Source organism: Zeus faber, assembly GCF_960531495.2.
Source record: "Zeus faber genome assembly, chromosome: 1".
Lineage (NCBI taxonomy): Eukaryota > Metazoa > Chordata > Actinopteri > Zeiformes > Zeidae > Zeus > Zeus faber.
This window is the reverse complement of record NC_137193.1, coordinates 7,992,495-8,011,233: the sequence shown is the minus strand read 5'-3', so window position 1 is coordinate 8,011,233 and position 18,739 is coordinate 7,992,495. Positions and strand designations below refer to the sequence as shown.

General features: G+C 43.9%; 1 protein-coding gene across 1 annotated transcript; it reads right to left on the bottom strand.

Annotated features, from left to right (window-relative positions):
• Positions 1–401: 401 nt before the first annotated feature.
• On the bottom strand, positions 402–9,850 carry LOC307233043 (regulator of G-protein signaling 5-like). The gene is made up of 5 exons (XM_080004255.1): positions 9,723–9,850; positions 8,730–8,843; positions 7,823–7,884; positions 4,374–4,540; positions 402–2,783 (listed from the first exon to the last, which is right to left on the bottom strand). The coding sequence occupies exons 1-5, from the start codon at positions 9,764–9,766 to the stop codon at positions 2,622–2,624; spliced, it is 549 nt and encodes a 182-aa protein (XP_079860381.1). The 5' UTR covers positions 9,767–9,850; the 3' UTR covers positions 402–2,621.
• Between the last annotated feature and the right edge of the window lie 8,889 nt (positions 9,851–18,739).

The following is an 18,739-nucleotide window of genomic DNA, read 5'->3' as shown; positions in this document are numbered from 1 at the left end:
GATTTTGGCCGGTTTCACGTTGAAAAAGGAACGCAATGTGGGAGTGTTACAACTCCGCCGTGTGGCCACGTGGGGACGGGGTCACAAGCCAATATGCGGGACGCGAGAGGCCAGCGAGATGGGCGTGTCCTCGGCCTGTCGTAACACAGGGTCACATGTTTGAGTGATGCACGGCTGTCATCGCTCAAACATGGGGTGTCGAGGGCCCATCTCTAGGATCGCGAAGAAAAAACACGTGGCGGTTGAAAGTCAAGTGTTTCTCCCGGTGAAATGGGATGTTCTCCGTCGGGCAGAAAAGGCCTCGCCCTGCGCAGGGGAAGCACAAATCCCAGCGTGGAACAAATAACTTAAGACACACATAGTTGAAAACGGCAGCTATTTACACATTAAATAAATGCATCTTCAGGAATTGTATGCATTTATATATATTTTTTATATCATTGGCTACAAAAGGTACATGCAAAGGCTATATATGTGTATATAAATATATATGATATATTGTGTACCCAGCATTACAGTCCGTCCGAAGAGATTCTATTAGAATGGGGTGACATCTCAGGTTAGGGCATCAGACTGGACAATCTGTGCCATGTCAAACCGTGATCAATGCCATTCCCCGAGCTTCTGCGGCTCAGATGGGAGGTGTTTTTTTTTTTTTCTGTGATTACTGAGTACGATTTTGGAGATACTGATTGAAATGTGGTGATAGAATTATGGCAGGTTTAAAAACGACTCAGATGTCCGAATGAGAGGACCTGAAATGCCGGGTATCTTTATAATCGTGATTGCGATCATCTCGTGATCGCCAGACATAAAATTGCTTAAATGGCAAGAGAAAACAACAGGTGCGAGAGTAGATACGATCACAATTGCTACATGAAGACTGTCGTGTGTATTTTGGGTGGTGCTAGGCAATCAACAACAAACAGCAAATCCATTCTTAACATCAGTTTACCCTGAAGTGAGTGAGTACTGTATACCGGTGCGGTTTCGTGAATAATACCTCGAGGTTAATAGCGTTAAAGAAGTGATGAAATTCAGAACCGTGCAGGTGTGACTGTCGCCATATTCTGATATTGTATCTCTTGACATGAATATAATAATGGCAAAAGCAATTACAGGACTGTCCACCTGCACCTTCAATACTCAATAGTCTGAAATAGAGTGAGTTTTATTGGAATAGTTAGTCGTTTAAGTTTAAGGCTGCGCCCTCAAGTCTCCCCCATTCACGTCCTTGACCGGTTAATGCTTAATGCCAAAATTCCCTCCCTGCTTGCCTCCCTCCATATTTCTCTAAACTGAAAATAAGGTTCTTGGTAATCGAATGGCCATTTGTTGCAGACGCCATGGCGACTGGTGATGAAAGATAACTGACAACTGGCAAATAACTGACTCACTCACTAGACTTGTCCTCAACAGCCTGTAGGTATAGTTGCCCTGTCGCAAAGAGGAAGAGCCAGAGTGAGGACCAACGTTTTCATTTCGCTGTGAATGCCTGTGCCAGCTTGGATAATCATATCGTGGGATTTTAAACTTGGTGCTAAAATCGGTCATCCGTTTGTTTTGAATGGGATGCGCCATAAGTGATAAAAAATAAAAAACTTATCTAGGAGGCCCTTAATGGGCAATCCTGGCCCAGACGGTGGCTTATATGTGAGGACAGACGTGGTAACTGGTACTGGGAAAATGACCTTTCTTTTAAAAGAAACACCACATCTCACTCTTTCCTGACGTTGCCTCCCACTCGGTTTTCCCATCCTACCAACTTGCGGTGTGGTGGAAGCAAAAGTAGCACAACCACTCAGCCAACGACTAACTACTCTTCCCAAGGACGAGCCAGCTAGGGCTGAAGGGCCCTCGGTTCCCATCCAAACTCACTGGACTGCACGTTTGTGTGCGAGTGTCTGGGTGTGTGTGGAGAATCTGGGGAGAAAGTTGAAAGCGGGGAGGTCACCGATGGCGACGTAACCGAATGTAATTTTCATTCCTGAAAACGAGTCGATTTTAAACCGTTGCTGGCACTGGCCCAAGACCTGCACTGGCTTTTCCCGGTTGATTGTGTCGACTGTGCCAATCTGTTCTCATCAGAAATCTCCAGGGAAAAGTCCAGCCCCCTTGCCAAGGCGCAGTTTTGGGGATAATCATGCTCTATATTCAGAGGGTCGGATTGGCCATATTCCAGAAACGGCGCTTATCTCTCATTTAAGAGTTGACCCTGAAATTATGTTTTAAGGATTTGACCCTGACTGACTTGGAGTGGCTGCGGTGTGATCGATGTCGGTTGAGTTTCGCTGGTGATCAATTGAGTTGTATTGGGTTTAACTGAGCCCCCTTTTAGAAGAAATTGTGAATGAAAGAGTGTTCTAGAACGCACTGAAACATAAGGAATCCACTCTGGCTTGAAGACATCAACGTCAATTTAAAATAGTCGCGTCACGCTGGTCAACTATCGGGCTCGAGACGGTTTCTCCCTCGTGATTGACGACTTGCGCTTGGTTATGGGGTGAAGAGGCGTTTTGAAGAGCAGTTCTACGGAAATAACTTGGAATAAGTTTTACTGTTCAGCTTTATTTTTTATATTAGCTGTCGGTTCACACCCCCCACCCCCGAGCGCTCCCTTTCTAAGCCAGCAGCTCCTGGTACTGGTCGGAGCGCAGGAAGCGGCCGAAGGAGTCCTTCTCCATCAGGGCGAAGATCCGCTTTTGGGCCAGGTCAAAGGTGGCAGGGGAGAGGTCCACCAGGTTTCTCAGGGTGACGTCCTTGGTGAAGTGGTCAATGTTCACCTGCAAGGAGAGGATAGAGAGAGGTAGGGGGACATCAGGACCATGTGCAGGCGAAGGAAGGGGATGGAAGCAGCATCCACACCCGCGGAAGAATCAATGTCTCCCTGGCCAGTCGGCATTTCGCAGATATGCTGTTGCCGCGCGGATCACCGAGGGACAGTCCACAAGGAGGTGTTCGTTATTGAAGAACACTTCAAAAGATGGAGTTTGCTTCCCGTATCGTCAGTTTCCCATTTCCTGAGATGCGATTGATGCAATGAAGCATTTGTCCACAAATGTAACATATTGTGGTTATACATTTCACATGGATTAGGCCAGCCAGCTACTGGTGTTACACCAAAGATGTGCAGCCTGTTAAATACTTTCTACTTTCTGTACATGAACTCCAGAGGTAAATGATATTCGTACTAGTCCAATCTGTTTTTGGACTCAACAATGAAAGAATGGTCGGTTTGATTATATTATTTAACCGTATCATGTCAGTAATTTGACAATAACCAGCCGGTTAGATAACAGGGCAATTTTTAAAGGATAGGTTCCACATTTTTCAGCCCAGGCCTTATTCAAATGTTGCTTCCACCGTTTATAACTGTTCATAGCACAACCAAGCTGAAGGCTACACCACTGAGGGACACTGCAGCTTCTCGCTGTGCTTGAATGCCGTTCAGTGCGGCAACTGTGTCAGCCTTGGGAATGATAACCCTTCCTTTCAAAACTAGAAGCTTACAATATAGTCACAGAATCTTTATATGTTATACCAGAGGCGAAATAAAAAGCGTTTGATCAGGTTTTTCTGGGTTTTATTGACCTCACTTCCGCAAATCGCCCCTTTGGGCTCTATGTACACAACATAGGAGAGTAGAAACGGCACATTGTGTAGTTTGCCACTGGAAACTTGCTGTAACCAATATAATGGTGATGTTATTGTTATTCAAAACATTGAAATAAAAATCTGCGCATGCCTGTTTCCCGTTTCTGAAAAGGAGATTTAACAGGTTTTTCCACGGCTTAAGCCTTTGGCCCATCGGACTGCACTTAAGCAGAGTGAGAAGCTGCAGCAGAGCGAGGACTTTCTCAAAACTAAAGCATTCGGCAAGGTTGTGCTAGCAGTTGTAAAGGATAGGAAACAATTTTTTAATAAGGGTTGAGAAACCCCAGATTGAAAAACAACATACCCGTCCTTTAACTCCAGTCAATTATAATGATGAGTATCGACATCGGACCACGGTGCTGTATTAGTATGTTTATACTGCGTGTGTGTGAAAGCAAGTTTGTGTGTGTCATCATTTGGTTTCATCAACATTTGTCCCGTGAGAAAGCCTCTTCTTCTTCCGCGGGATGTGATAAATAAGCTTTCCTCTGATGTTCTGCGTAGATTCATTAAACAAACCGTTCGAGGCGCTCTCAGCAGCGATCTGATATCTATGTGAACATAAACCCTTCATAATCCGTTCAACTATCCTGATTTATTATCGCAAAAAATAAACCGCACAATAACTCTGAGCTGCATCATTGTCTTATTGCTTTCAGATCCATCCTCCCTCTACCCCCTCGGGGGGAAAAAATTCGGAAACAACGCTGTTGCCTGACCTCTTTGGGGCCCTCCGACTGGATGAAATTCTCATAGATCTTCCTGGCCTTGGTGGCCATCTTCACGGGGTTCTTGGTTTTCTTGAAGTCCTCGCAGGCCATCCAGAACACGATATTCTCCTCGCTGAACTCAGACTGCAGGAAGCTATGGAAGGTCGCCAGGCCGTCTGAGAGGCGGGGTGGGAGAGGACGGAGGAGAGAGGGAGATGGAGAGGTAGAAGAAACAGAGGCATGGGGAAGGACAGAGTACGGGTGTCGGTGGGTGGGTAAGTCAAACAGACAATAACAGAAGAGATTTTATGGGGATTGAGTAATGCTGCGCCATGTGTGATGGAAACCATGCGACCGTTTACTATTATTTGCAACAACTGCGGTGATTCTCTACTTCTGTTACTTTAAAAGTGCAGAGAACAAACTACCTTTTTTGGCAGAGGGCAGCGTTTTCCACTGATTTACTTGGGGTTTGTTTTCGTTCCTTTGTCTACACAAAAGAGAAGGCAGTAGAATTTGCTGCCTCCCCAGTCCGTGCACTCAGTGGGAGGTACGCCTCAAGGGCAATCTAAAAGTGTTTCTAAACTTCTAAGCTCTCTGAAATAAATCCAGACACCTCGATAGTTCGACGGACACTTCAATGCCATAGAGAGGCGGAGCCTGACCCACAACCCCCAACAAGCGGCTGAATAACGTTTATGAAACGAGTTACACCTCAGGCCGAAGGTTAGAAAGACCAAACAACAATCAACTGTAAACCCAAGTAGGGGTTTGGGTTTGACGTGTGACTGCTTCAATACAGTCACAGTATAAAGTCAACAGTTCTCAAGAGAGTCCTCGGTGAATGAGGATGGGGCTCAGTCCCATAAATGGTGCATGTTAATACAACTGTTCCCATTAAAAGGACGTTTAGTGTGGAAAAAACTGGCATTTACTTTTAATGTGCACTTTAGTATTACAGGGTATTGGTGTGACCCTGGTTTGTACTTGATCCAAGCGCAGAGAGAGGATCCTGAGGCAGCATCCAAAGCGTCCATCGTACCATCCAGAGCATTGTGCTAGAAAGGTCTTAGTGCAAATGGAGAGTTTTTTAACAGTTTAATCAAAATGGCTCCTGGGGGACTCTTTGGACTGGTACCTGGTACCTGATACCGATACCTGTCATACGGGTACCAGTATCAGTTACTTTAAAGTCAAAAGAGAAGGTCTCGGGGCCTGATAAATGAATGATATCACCACCAGCCAGCTCAAACACAACATTTAATGACATTGCTCATGACGGCAGCTCTTTCCTTGTTGTTGTTTCTCAGTTTAGTATAAAAGTCAGCGAGACTCAAGTCGACGAATCCGCACCCTCAAACAATGGTGCCGAGTCACGAACAACCCTATTTGTTTGGTCGGCCGCAAAACAATAATCCACTCTTTTCAGAAATTAACTTAAAGGCCATTCGATTCGATTACAATTGCCATTGTCTGAATAGAGCCATGTGCTGTTGGAGATAAGGACTCCCGTGTTGCCCCGAGGGGCCTTATCTGCAATCTAAGCAGCCAGTTTGGTAGAAAATAGCGCTGAGTGCCAATCAAGCTGCTGCTCTTTGAAAGATATGCTACGAGGGCACAAAAACACACACACACACACACACACACACACACACACATGCATTACACACGCTCTATATCTGACTCTCTCTCTCTTTCTCTCTCTATATTATACACTCTACAGCCACACCACATGCCCCCACGCACACACACACACACACACACACACACACACACACACACACACACACACACACACACACACACACACACACACACACACACACACACACACACACACACACACACACACACACACACACTATGTACTGGCACATCAACAGTATTTATCTGGTGATACCTCATAACAAGATCTATTGCCTTATTTACATTATATGAAGATGTTTACAATCTTAAATGTGAAGACGCCTCCCAGAGTTCTGTGATCTCACAGCGCTCTATGACTCCTTGCAAATTATTTACTGATTCCTACAGTAATATTTTATGCACTGAAATCCTGAGACCATGGGCTGGGGCGAGTCACGGTATGGAGTCAACAGTTCTCAAGAGGGTCCTCAGTGAATGAGGATGGGGCCCAGTCCCATACATGGTGCATGTTAACGTAAACATCTGTGCGGTAGCGGTGAATCAACGGATGAAGCTCCTTCCAAGCAAAAGGGAAAGAGAGAGCGCGGGAGATGATGTATTATGTATTATATTTGAATGCGTCTTTGCTGTTATGAGGCCCTATGGATGCTGCTGTTATGGTAACACCTCGGGGGTTGAAGCCAAAATCATGACCTTGGGAGATTATCGCCCCCCCCGGTTGAGTTTTGTTCATGGAGTCGCGGGAGAAGTTAAGCAGCAAGCGGACTCGGAAACATCCAGTCGGAAAAGTGAGAGCCGGCCACGCCCGTGGGGCTTCCTGTGGTCTATTTGCCGTAGGTAGGAAGAGCGAAGTGGCGCGGCCCATCTCTGGCATGAGCGCGGTGTGCGTGACGTGCCACGCCTCTCTCGGCGGGGCACGTCGCTCTCTGTGGAAGCAGATCAGCAGTATATCTTCATATGGGGCACAGCTGCAGCTGGGAGCTCGCCGGTCAAACAGACATTGCACTTACACCGGATGAAACTGTGTCATCGGGCTCGGGAAGCAAAATGGTTGATCCTTTATTTTCCCCACGGGAGCAATTTCTTTTCACCCTGAAGCAGCGACCGCGCGCACTTTCACGTCTGTTTTGGGCAGATGTTGCGCGTTTCTGGGACCTTCCCGTTAGTCACGGGTACCACCGTGATTTTCTGGCTCTTCACCTTCAGTATATGAATTCGTGGAAGGCGGCAGGGCTGGTATGGTTGATTACTTTATTTTTTATCTTGCGGGTGGGGCGGTTGGGAGAAGATTTCCGGGGAATTTGACCTTTTCAATTCTTCAGCAAAGATGGCATTCTGTGAAAGCTCTAGCTTCTCACTTAGGCCACCTTTTTTTACCCGTTATGGGAAAATATTTTTTGTGCTTATTTGTTTTACTTTCTCAGTCACTATTTCCAATGCCTGTTGGTACGTCGTAATTTGGTTGTAAGTACTTTGTACTGTAATGTGTAGAGATCTTTAGAAATGAGAAATTGGAACAAATTAAATTAGATCATTAAATTTCACTTCCAAATTCTGATCCCAAAGTACATACTCAATATGTACTTTAGGAAGGCCAATAATAGTAGATGGGTCATGGGGTTTACTTTTCGTTAAGCCTCGCTCTAACACCTTAAAAAATAAATAAATAAAATAAATAAAGAAAAAAATTAATAAATAAGAAGTTTTAGTATGCGAGCGTGTGTGTGTGTGTGTGCGAGCGTGTGTGTGTGTGTGTGCGTGCGTGTGTGTGTGTGTGTGTGTGTGTCGGTGCGGCGCTGGAAGTGACTTACAGTTGTTGGTCAACACGCGGTCCAGGGACTCGCGCCACTCCGCGGCCTCTTCAGGAGTCGGCCTGAGTGCGAGACGGATCACGCTCAGTCAGGAAACCGCTCCTTTGAAAGTGTTTACCTCACCCTACGACCGTTTACCGTGCATATACAAAGTTATTTTTGTGTTTACCGCTCCGCCGCCCTAAAAAGATCCACCTCTCAACATAGCTACCACTGGAAAAACCTGACGGCGTCGGGATCGAAAAGCAGTTTACATTGTTAATGAGCGGTTGATACCCCAGCCAGTTCATCTCTAATTACCTCAATTCACTTCAAAATTCAAGCGCAGACCACAGCAGAGCATTGCACAAACCTTCCTCGGCTATGATCTGTGGAGCACTGAGAGCTCCACAGTATAACTATACCCACAATACAGTATAAGCATGCAATACACATTTTGTGGAACACATCAGAGATCAGCTAGTACAAGCTTAGTCTCGAAACATTGAAAGTTACATTTCCAAGCAAAATGTTGTACTTTTTTTTCTATGTAATGTATGTATGTAATGTATGTATGTATGTAATGTATGTATGTAATGTATGTATGTGATGTATGTATGTAATGTATGTAAAAATAATTCACCTTTGATCGAAACCAATAGAGATGAATGCAGTCAGGGTGGAACGTGACTTCTAATTCCATTGGATTTAATATTTTATATTCGCTATAGAAATATTGAACATTTGAAATACTTTTGCGTTGATATGTTAGATGGAGGACTTTAACTTTAAATTTTTTCTCCGGGTATTTGTACTTCTACTTAAGTATAACATATGAGTATATTTCCCCGCCAAAGCCTGTTAGTTCCCTTGTTTCCTCGCCCTTTGCCCGCCTGTCTGTGGGGAGGACAAAAAACAAACAACTTACTTCTGCAACTTCTCTGCCTTCTTCTCTGCCTTTTCCGGGTAGGGGATGATCAGGTCGATGGCATTGTCGGGCTTCTGGAGCAGAACTCCAAGTTTAGACTTGATCTCCTTGGCCCTGGGAGATGAAGCACAGAAAGCGAGAGGATGAGTCTGATGCGACGCATCCTCACAGTTTCAGGGAAACAGCGCGAACATAAACAAAGTAATGGATCTCCATCATCAGGACTACGCATCGCCTGTGTCTGTTGTAGCGGCAGGACCTCAGGAGCTGCATGACGATAATGAAATAACATGAAAAAAATATGGGAAAGCAGGTTTTCAACTTTATCGCTCTCTAGAAAAACCTTTGGAGTCAATCCAGACCTGGAAATCCATACGTCCAAACATTAACTATGTGTACCTAGTATCATACATACGATATAGATTTTACTGCATTCCGAAGGATAATAGCAGCTTTTTTTACATCTGCCTGTATTTTTGCTTTGTTTATATTTATTTTATGTAAATGTATATTGAGTTTATTATTTATTTTATTATTTATTCTAGTTTTTTATATTTTGTTTTTATAGAAGGGGAATCCCTCTTCATTTTCCTATCCTTTGTGCTTTCCTTCATTCACAAAAAAAAAACTGTCCCAAAAGCGCGAGGAAACCTGACATTTCCCCTAAAATTACACTGAGGGAAGATTGGGGGGGGGGAGGGCGCTTTTTGGATTATGAAGGTGAAGGTCACTTCAGAAGTTCAGGTGAAAACGGATGCACGACAATAACACAATTTGAGATTCAAGGTTTAATTTCTCTCAGATTCACGCCACATCACAAATATTCCAGGCAATTCAGGGATTTTTTTTTTTTTTTTATGTATTATACAAAGGTGAAACATTTCAGCGTCTTTTTACTGTAACTGTTAAAAGCTCAATTTTAACTCAACTCAAATTCATGAACTGCGTTAAAAAGTTAGGAAGCCTAGTTTGACTTCAAAACTGATAACTCACCGTACGAGGCAGGTTTGGGGTAAAGCCGCTAATCCCTTACACATTTTCAAAAGCTCTCGGTCCCAGTGTTGAAAAAATAAATGAATCCAGTCCAATGAAAGCACTTGGAGCCTTTGAGTGCTTTTTTTGCCTCTGACGGCGGCTTTCAACCCACGGGGGATTTATACTGTACGCGGACCTCCTTCGGGCTCAGAGCCAACAGCCGAGCCAATCAGAGCGGGTCCTCTAAGCAGCGCAGGGAGAGGAGATGTGGCTTCAGATTGGGCTTGGGGGATAGCGAGGGGAGTATCTCTGGGTTCTCTGGGTCTTTAAAAACAGGAATTTGAATCGTTAATCGATCACCATCATTGAGTCAATGGACACTTTTGAGGGCACAGGGATGCGGTGAACTGTTATAAACCTATTACTGAATACTTCCATGTTTAGCTGTTCTATATTAAAGTGTTCTGAGGGCGCTGTGCTATCCAAGAGAAAAAGAACGAGAACTAACTTGAACAACAAAAAGTAGTTAAAATGTGACTGTCAACTACACCGCCAAACAATTAGCTTTTGTTTACTGCCCTTAAAATATTGCATGCACATACTGTACGGGTGTGAGATCAAGAGCCGGGTTAGGGGGGGGCTGGACCGGGCTGTGCCTGCTCATTTGAACTCCTTGCCCGCTGGCGGCTGGCCAACCCCTAATGTGTTAAAATGTAATAAACAATTATATTTTAAATAAGATATTTATAGCAAAGAAAAAAAAAAATCCCTCCCGCTGCAAGATTACATTGAAAACAGCTCGATGTAACTTTTGGTATTTGGGATTCGCATCCCTACAGCTTCTGAGTTGAACTGCACTTTTACACTATTGCCATGAATAACGTCCGAAAATATTTAATTTTACTGGTCAAATGTGAAGCTTATCGCTCGCGTTTTAGTAACAGTCAATGTTACAAACGCAAATATAATGTACGCCTCGGTGGCAGCGCCCCTCGCACCGAACTGGCCGCTTCAGCGAGCACCGAGTCGCAGGACGTGGGGATCGCCCCCCCCTGCTGCCGGCGCAGGAGCCAGACGGGCTCGGCCTGGCGGATCGGCTCGCACACGTGAGTCAGACGGTGCAGCAAAACCCGCGGCGCGACGGACACAGAGGAAGTGACGAAGCGCCGTGAAGTGCAGCTCCCTTTTCCTCGCGGTTTTGTACCCGAACGCCCAAGTAACATGGTGCAGGAGCAGGCGTTCAGGAGGGGGGGAATGACAGAGGTGCCCTTCTCCAGATTACAAGTCAGTGCACCGTCGAAATGATTTTGAAGCTGTTATTTACGGCACATTTGTGCGATTTGTGTATATATTTGTCTATCGCAGCGTCGCATCATTTCAGTCAAGATTCGAATCGCTTGGTGGAGAGTCGATGGATGGGCGGAGAACTGGCCCGGCGCTTTGGAGAGCCAGCAGCGCGCTACTGGAATGGCCTGCTCCCTTCCACCCGGAGAGTGCTTCGTTTTTTTAGACTGTGACAAATCGAAAGCGTCCTCGGAGTTGACCAGTACCAAGCCCATTGATGCTGAATGCGATGTCGCCAGATAGCTTGTTCGCTCAGGCGTGCGGGGCACTTGGGAAGCGGACTTTGGAGACACTGCTTTAACGTTGGGGGCCTCTGCCGCCCGCCACCAGCTAGAACTCCTTTTCTGCTTCGACAAGCTTCTACAGCCATCACAGGAGGGGTACCAAATCAAATGGCCTGTCAGGCGACATGCCCATAAAATATACCTCTCCCCCAAGGCATTCCACAGCGTCCAGCGTCTTGTGAATTTCATACTTGGAAGAACCATTCGTTATTTTATCTCCGTAGAACAACCGTTTCTCACACCAATATTGTTATTTGAACAATCTATTTTGTGACACTCTTTCACTCAGAGCTGCACTGCATGTTAATTACAATATTGAGCAATACGCAACTAACCACCCCGAGACCATTATGGGATGTAGTTATTTTCGAAACCCATACTATCCCTTAACATGGAAAAACTACAATAAGAAGAAAGAACCTTTTAATATCCTCCAAAGAAAACATTATTCGAAACATAATGGTTCTTGGTAAGCAGTGGTTCTTCCTGTGTAGTTGGTGATGGTTTCCCTTGGTGGTATTCATATTAAAAGCTCAATTTTCTGGATTTTGATTTGGATTAATTTAGAGCTAAAACTTAGACCCTCCTATCACATGCAACCTAATACCCATCTAATTTCAGCCAGGGCCAGCACAATCAAAACCACTGTCAATCCCCCTGGTCAAGTAATTGTTCCTGGAGAAATTTGGGGGATTAATCCCATATTAGGTCAATGTCACCGTTTTGGTCTTGTGTTGAAATTTCAGTTGGAAAGCAAGAGCTGTTTGTGTTTTCACATTGACGGATTGAGACGCAGGCTATATGTGGGACACCAAACCAAGCCCTCCAGTTTCCTTTGGCGAGTCCAACTCTCTGTAGAGTTAAAGGTCACCTCCAGTATTTTTCTTCTCTTCTCTGTGGCAGGCCCTGCTGCAACTCATGATTCAAGATTCAATCGCTATCATGCAATTTTGACGCAACGTGATTTTTGCACCAAAAGTTCAATTTTCCAAGCTCTTGTTGTGACAACTTTGTTCATCACTGATGGCTGTTGTATGAAGTTCAACGACTAATCCCTTTTTCCCATTTGGAGGAATGATGAGGGTGAAAGCAGGATGCAGACCTTTAATGTGGCGGTAGACTAAATGTTCACAGACAAATTCTAACCTAAATAGTTGCTGATATTCCTGAGTTGTCAAATGGAAATAAATAAAACCACTCTACCTGTAAAAAAAGACACAGCAAGACTATTGATTCAGATTTTTTTTTTTTTATTTTCTGTATTATCCTAACAATTCTAATAGAACTGACCTAAATACAATGTGGTTTTACACCACTGAGTCGGCGATATTAGGCGGAATTAGAAACGTAAACGTCTCATAGTAATCTTTTGGGACATATGGAGATGTTGGTTCATGTCGGCAAGAATATGGCAAGAGTTGTGCGAATAAAAAGATACAACTAGGACCAGGAGTGGATGTAAATAACTGCCCCGAAGCCGTAATAGGCTAATTATTTCTGTTGTTGCGGAAGTGCAATGTCGACAGTGATATATTTATGTTTACGTAATTACAAAAGTCCATTTAAATTGCCAAATCGTTATAAATAGAATTTGTATCATTTATTGTACATTTTGATGAGTATGGTTTGGAAAATATATTTTTGCATAATTTTATAATGTGTATAAAATTTCTGTTTGACGATGTAATTTTTCTATATTGCAAATGTGAAAGTAAGATTGAAAGTAAATAACAAGGAAGCATTTAAATATTGAATTGAAAATAAACTGGCGCGGGCCTGGGTAAGACGGTATTTCATTGTGTCGCTCTTCTTGATTCACAGATCCGCAGCAATGTTTAGCCTGTGTGTCACCGGCTGCCGCTCCAGATATCCCCTAGATCTGGAACCGGTAACAAGTGGGGGCTCGTCCGGAATTGATCGCTGCCTAACTCGGGAAGCAGTAACTGCGGCGACAGATCCTGTGTCCAAAGCTTCAGGTAAGACTGCTACACCACGCGTCATCCAGACAGCGACGGCCACAGGTGTTAAGTCATGAGGTCCACTTTAACCCCCTGACGGATGCTGATGTTCTGAAATCTCAGATTTGAGCACCAGTCGGCAAAAAGGCCATTGCAAGTTCGACTGAGGACGGCCAAAGGACTCAAGATGTGGAAGATGAACTCTCTGACTTAATTGTTAATGATGTCAGAAGTGGGAAGTTGAAAGCTATGGAAGATCTGAAGGTATGGCGACTCCTCATCCTCAGTGACCGGATTGTGATGTGACTAGCCTCAGACACTGGAGTTGACATTCGCACACAACAAACCACACTGACACACGCCAGTCCCGTAACGGAGGGCTGAGTATGGAGGCCCTGAGAGCTCAACGCACTGCAGCTTAAGAAAACACATGCAAATAGACAAAACACAAGCAAATTACGAAAAACACAACTGCATCAACGAAAAACGCAACAACATTAACAGGAAATACAAATGCATTAACAGAAATCACAAACGCATAAACAGGAAAAACAACTGCATTAACAGGAAACACAACCACAATTACAGATAACACAAACGCAAAACCACATTTCCGGAAGTGAGCCACACGATAACGAAACTAAGCCACACTGGATGCACTGATTCATCTGCAATAAAATATATGAAACTAAATTATTTTTTCTGCTATTATCCTCCATCGGCTTCCTCCATGCAATTAATGAATAATAAAAACAACTTCTATATCTATCCAGTATTTATTTAAGCCATTTAAGTATGAAGTTCCATAGAAAACATTTGGGTTGTGCTACAACCCTGGTTTTAGGAATGAAGAACGAGAGTTCTTTTCTTAATGCCTTAACCTGCCTCCAGTCAGCTCCAGTGGATAAGAGGAGAAAACGAAAAGAGGTCGTGGTCAATTTCAATCCCACATTTATGTTCTTGGGCTGAAAAGCTGGCATCATTGGTTTTACATGGGAAAACTTCAATCCATTTAGAAAATATGTCAATTATCACTAAACAATATATTTTTTTGTCATGACAAAGCATCATCTTGATAGGACCATCATGAGTTGTTTGAAAGGAGCACTCGGAATAAAATGTGAATAACTGGCAGTTGAAACGTTACTTACTGCAAATACTATAAAACCTGGGATTTCATGGTATTCCTTAATTCTCGAACGATCCCTCCTTTTTGACTTATGGTACTTACCATATGTCAAACGAGCAAAGCAATAGACTAGTGGGGATCATACAGTACCAAATGGCTTTGCCACTACAAACTTTGGGACACCACCATGATAGTTCAGTGCGGAATGCCTGTGTGTAGAGGATAAAAAAGAGTGAGTGAGGAATTCTGCATCCTCATCTGAGACAACCATTACTAGATTAGAGTATTATCAGGTACGGCGGCTTTGCTGGCTGCGTAGGTTTCAACATTTCCTATAGAGATGGGGTCAAGTACATTAATGTAAGCAAAACAAATCGGAAAATCGGAAAGGGAGGGTTATAACATCAAAACATTAAATGGATGTTCTGTATATCTCAGTAAACAGCCCTATTACATTAGACCGTACATATTCATGCAATCAAAATAAATTAAAAGACAGTTTACAACAGATAGTAACACAAACAAAACCGGTTGTACCAAATAGACAAACACTGTTTTAAACAAACCAGAAGACAGACAAAATGAAAAAAACCCTAATATTTATAATCACGAGTCTAAATCATCGTAGTTAAATTTTTCAAGAGCATTAGTAGCAAGGTCTGGGCGGGGCGAAGCCTCAATGGCTATCGCTGCCAAGCAGTCATGTAAATCACCATCGCAGAGGGAAGAAAATTAGCTGGAGTAGAAGGTGTGCATAACTTTAAAGTGATATGAGCGAAGTGAAAGTTGCACGATGATGTCGAAGTTGATGATGGAGAGAAATTAGCTGTTTTGCTCTGTATCAAGATGGAGGCTACAGCATGTGATCAACCCACTAGCCACGGCACCAAGTTTCGAAGCATAGTATGCAACAAGACGTAATTCATCTCCATGAGGTTGTAACAACACAGCTATCATGTGTTAACTTTTCCACTTTCATTGTCTTTCTTCCTACGTAATGTTTCTTCCTCATCAACTTCCATAATCCCTTCAATCTATCAACTAGCTTTTCAGCTCTCTCTTGCCCTGTTGTAAATTTTCCAACCTATTTTAACCTGTTAACTTCCTGTTAAATTCCCATCTCTTTCTGTCACTCTCATTATATCACACACTGGCAGCTTGCAGCTGTTATCTGAAACAGGCTGTTAGATACCTGATTTACATAAAGAGAGAGAGAGAGAGAGAGAGAGAGAGAGAGAGATCACTTTGCTACAGAGGGAGCAACAGTTATCTCTCTCTCTATATATATATAGTTAAATAATTATGTATTAAATAATGTCAAATTTATTATTAATTAATGTCAAAATAAAAGAAGAAATAAACAAACAACCCCCGTGTGGGAGTGTGCCAATTACACAACCACGCTATTATCAGGAGATCATCCAAGTGTGACAGAACCTTAATTCCCGTTGGAATGAGGCAGTACCTGCTGAAGATGCCAGAGTTTCTCTCTCTGTCCACTACCGGGCCAATGGCGCCCTTCTCCAGCACACACTGATGGAGGACGTTAAATCCACGACTTCTGTCTGCATGACTCCAGTGAACGCTGGTGGACGCTGGGCAAACTGCAGCGTGTTGCACTTTAAAATTGACCTCTCTAGGCAGGGAGAAACTGCGCATGTGCTTCTCCATACACTCACACGAGCGGGGAGGCATGCTGTGGATTCTGGTAGCAATGGCACTGGGGCAGATTCGCTCACAAATTGAGCCTCTGGCCACATTATCTGGGCAGGGAGGCTCACACCCGTGTTTTGTGACATGTCCTGGCCTCACGTGAGGCCATATATATGAGCCAGGGCTCATATTGTTGTTTCTGGCCATGACGGCGGGCCATATGATGGGTGTCCGATTGGCCCAATCACAGCCTGTCAGGGCCAAGTATAGCCAGTAAGAACTCGAGTTCGAAATGAAGTAAAACAGCTTCTACCATCTCCGTGATAGTGTGGAGAGGTTTTGCGAACGCTTCAAATCCTTTGGGTGAAAAGGTCGGATTGGCTTACTTACGAGTGTATCCCTGCGAACGAATCACTGAGTCAATGAATCACTGATTCGGGGATACACTCACTGTAAATGTGATTCTGAATCAGGTTCGCTGCCAACTGACTGAGAGCTCAACTGAACTGACTGATGAACGGATTGTTTCAGGAAGTGATTCAGTTCAGTTCATTCACCCAAAATATTTGAATCGTTCACATACATCATCACAGAATCATATATTGAAGCTGTTTTCTCTGGAACATCACACTAACTGTGGCTTGATATAAAAGTATTTATTTCAATTTATCTATTGCATGTACGGAGCAGATGGAGAACAATAACAGGAACAAAATTATTTAGTTAAATATATTTTATTGTTGTAATCGTTATGAATCAATGCATCCCGTGTTGCTCACTTCCGTAATGGTGTGGCTCTCTTCCTTGATGAGGATTTTTGTTTGTGTTTTCCATTAATGGGGCTGTGTTTTCTGTTAATGCAGTTGTGTCCTGTTGTTGCGGTTGTGTTTTCTGTTAATACGGTTGTGTTTTTCATAATTTGCTTGTCTTTTGTCTATTTGCATGTGTTTTCTTAAGTTGCAGTGGGGTTGAGCTCTCAGGGCCACCGTAGTAGAGCCACTCTCACACCAGCCAGAGTTCTTGCCAATGCCAATGCCAATGCCAGCCAAGCCCAGCCTAAATGATGCCGGGGGTCCTCCCCTGGGTATGATGAACTCAACCTTCACTATCACGGATCAGGTGATAAGCTTGCCTGAGGTGGCCGCCCTTTTACCACGCAACAAAGTTTAAGTTGCACGGTGATCAAATCTCTGATGCAGCTTCTGACATTTCATATGGTAGCCCGTCTAACTACTGTAGATTGATGAGGGGTTTCAAGAAGGGTTTGGTGAGTCAGAGGTCATAAGAACTGTACTTAAGATAACAAAAGCTGGTGCATTCAGGGAGATTTTAACAAACAAAGATGACCTTACAGTGGATCGTTTGAAGTTCTCCACTCCCATATTAGAGACAAAAATGTTACTGAGCTTTTTCAAGAGTTAAGCGATGCCAGACAGCAAGACAGAGAGAGCCCACTACAGTTTTTGTACAGACGTATGGGTTTAAAGCAGCAAGGGTTTTTTGAGTCACAGCAGCCTGGTGCATGTTTGAGCAATGATAAAAAGCTGGTGCAGGGCACTTTCCTTCACACAGGCTACCAAGGTTTAAATGAGAGAAATAGCCATGTCAGACGTGATCTTAAGCCCTTCTTTTCAGACATGTAGGACCATGACGACTTTCCCTTAGAGCAGATGACAAAATCTGCCGGTGAGGAGGAAGGGAGGTCAAAACGCTGGGGTACAGCAGCTAAAAACCAGACAAGTGACTGTAAGCGCAGCTCAACATGACAGTAATGAATGGACTGACCCGACTGAACAGAGTAAAATTGACTCTGAGGTACAGGCTAACCATGATGCTATTAAGGAGCTGACAGCCCAAGGATCCTCTTTAACCAAGCATCTGGCCCAGATGGTGAAACGTGCTGAAAAGGTGACTTCTGGAGGCCCCGGCTCAACCATGATTCATCCCCAGCCACCATTAACTGAGTCCAAGGGTAGGTGCAATGACTGTCTACAAAAAGGCAGTGTCCCCAGTGTTTTATCTGTGGCTAGGCAGGACATAGGGCCATTAGCTGTCTGTAGAAGATGATGTTGTGAAATGGGGGGAGGTCATTGGAAGTGGGCAGCTAGCGACCTTCAGCAGCCAGGGGCCCCCAGTAAAGGTCAAAACAGCCAAGCCTTTAAGGCCAAACACACCATGTCAGCGAACCTAAAGAAAATGTGTAGCCCAACTTATTGGGAAACAAAGGGTATAATCTCCTGTTCAATCAATGGCGTTCCTCTGGACTGGGGGGCTCAAGTGACCATGGTGGGGAGAGCATGGATCGAGAAAGCATTGCCCAGTGTCAAAATTCAGCCGATTGCAGCCCAAAGGTCTTCTAGATTTAAGATTCAAGAGGTTATTTGTCTTCTAGTGCCTAATAAAGTGCCTGAGGCAATAATAACAGAAGGACACCCTCAACCCTCATCATTTGTATTTATATTTTTAATTAGAAACAATTTGACAGACAGGACATATGATCAGTATTAATGTGTAGGTTTCAGTGTTGACAAGGTCAATAACATAAATCACAGATGAAGCCAAGGTCTGTAGATCATTAAAAATACAGACCTACTATGATGTGGGTAGATCGGCTAGCTGGTACAGCGGTCCTCAAAAATAATTGTAGATTTACACTGAATGGAGCAT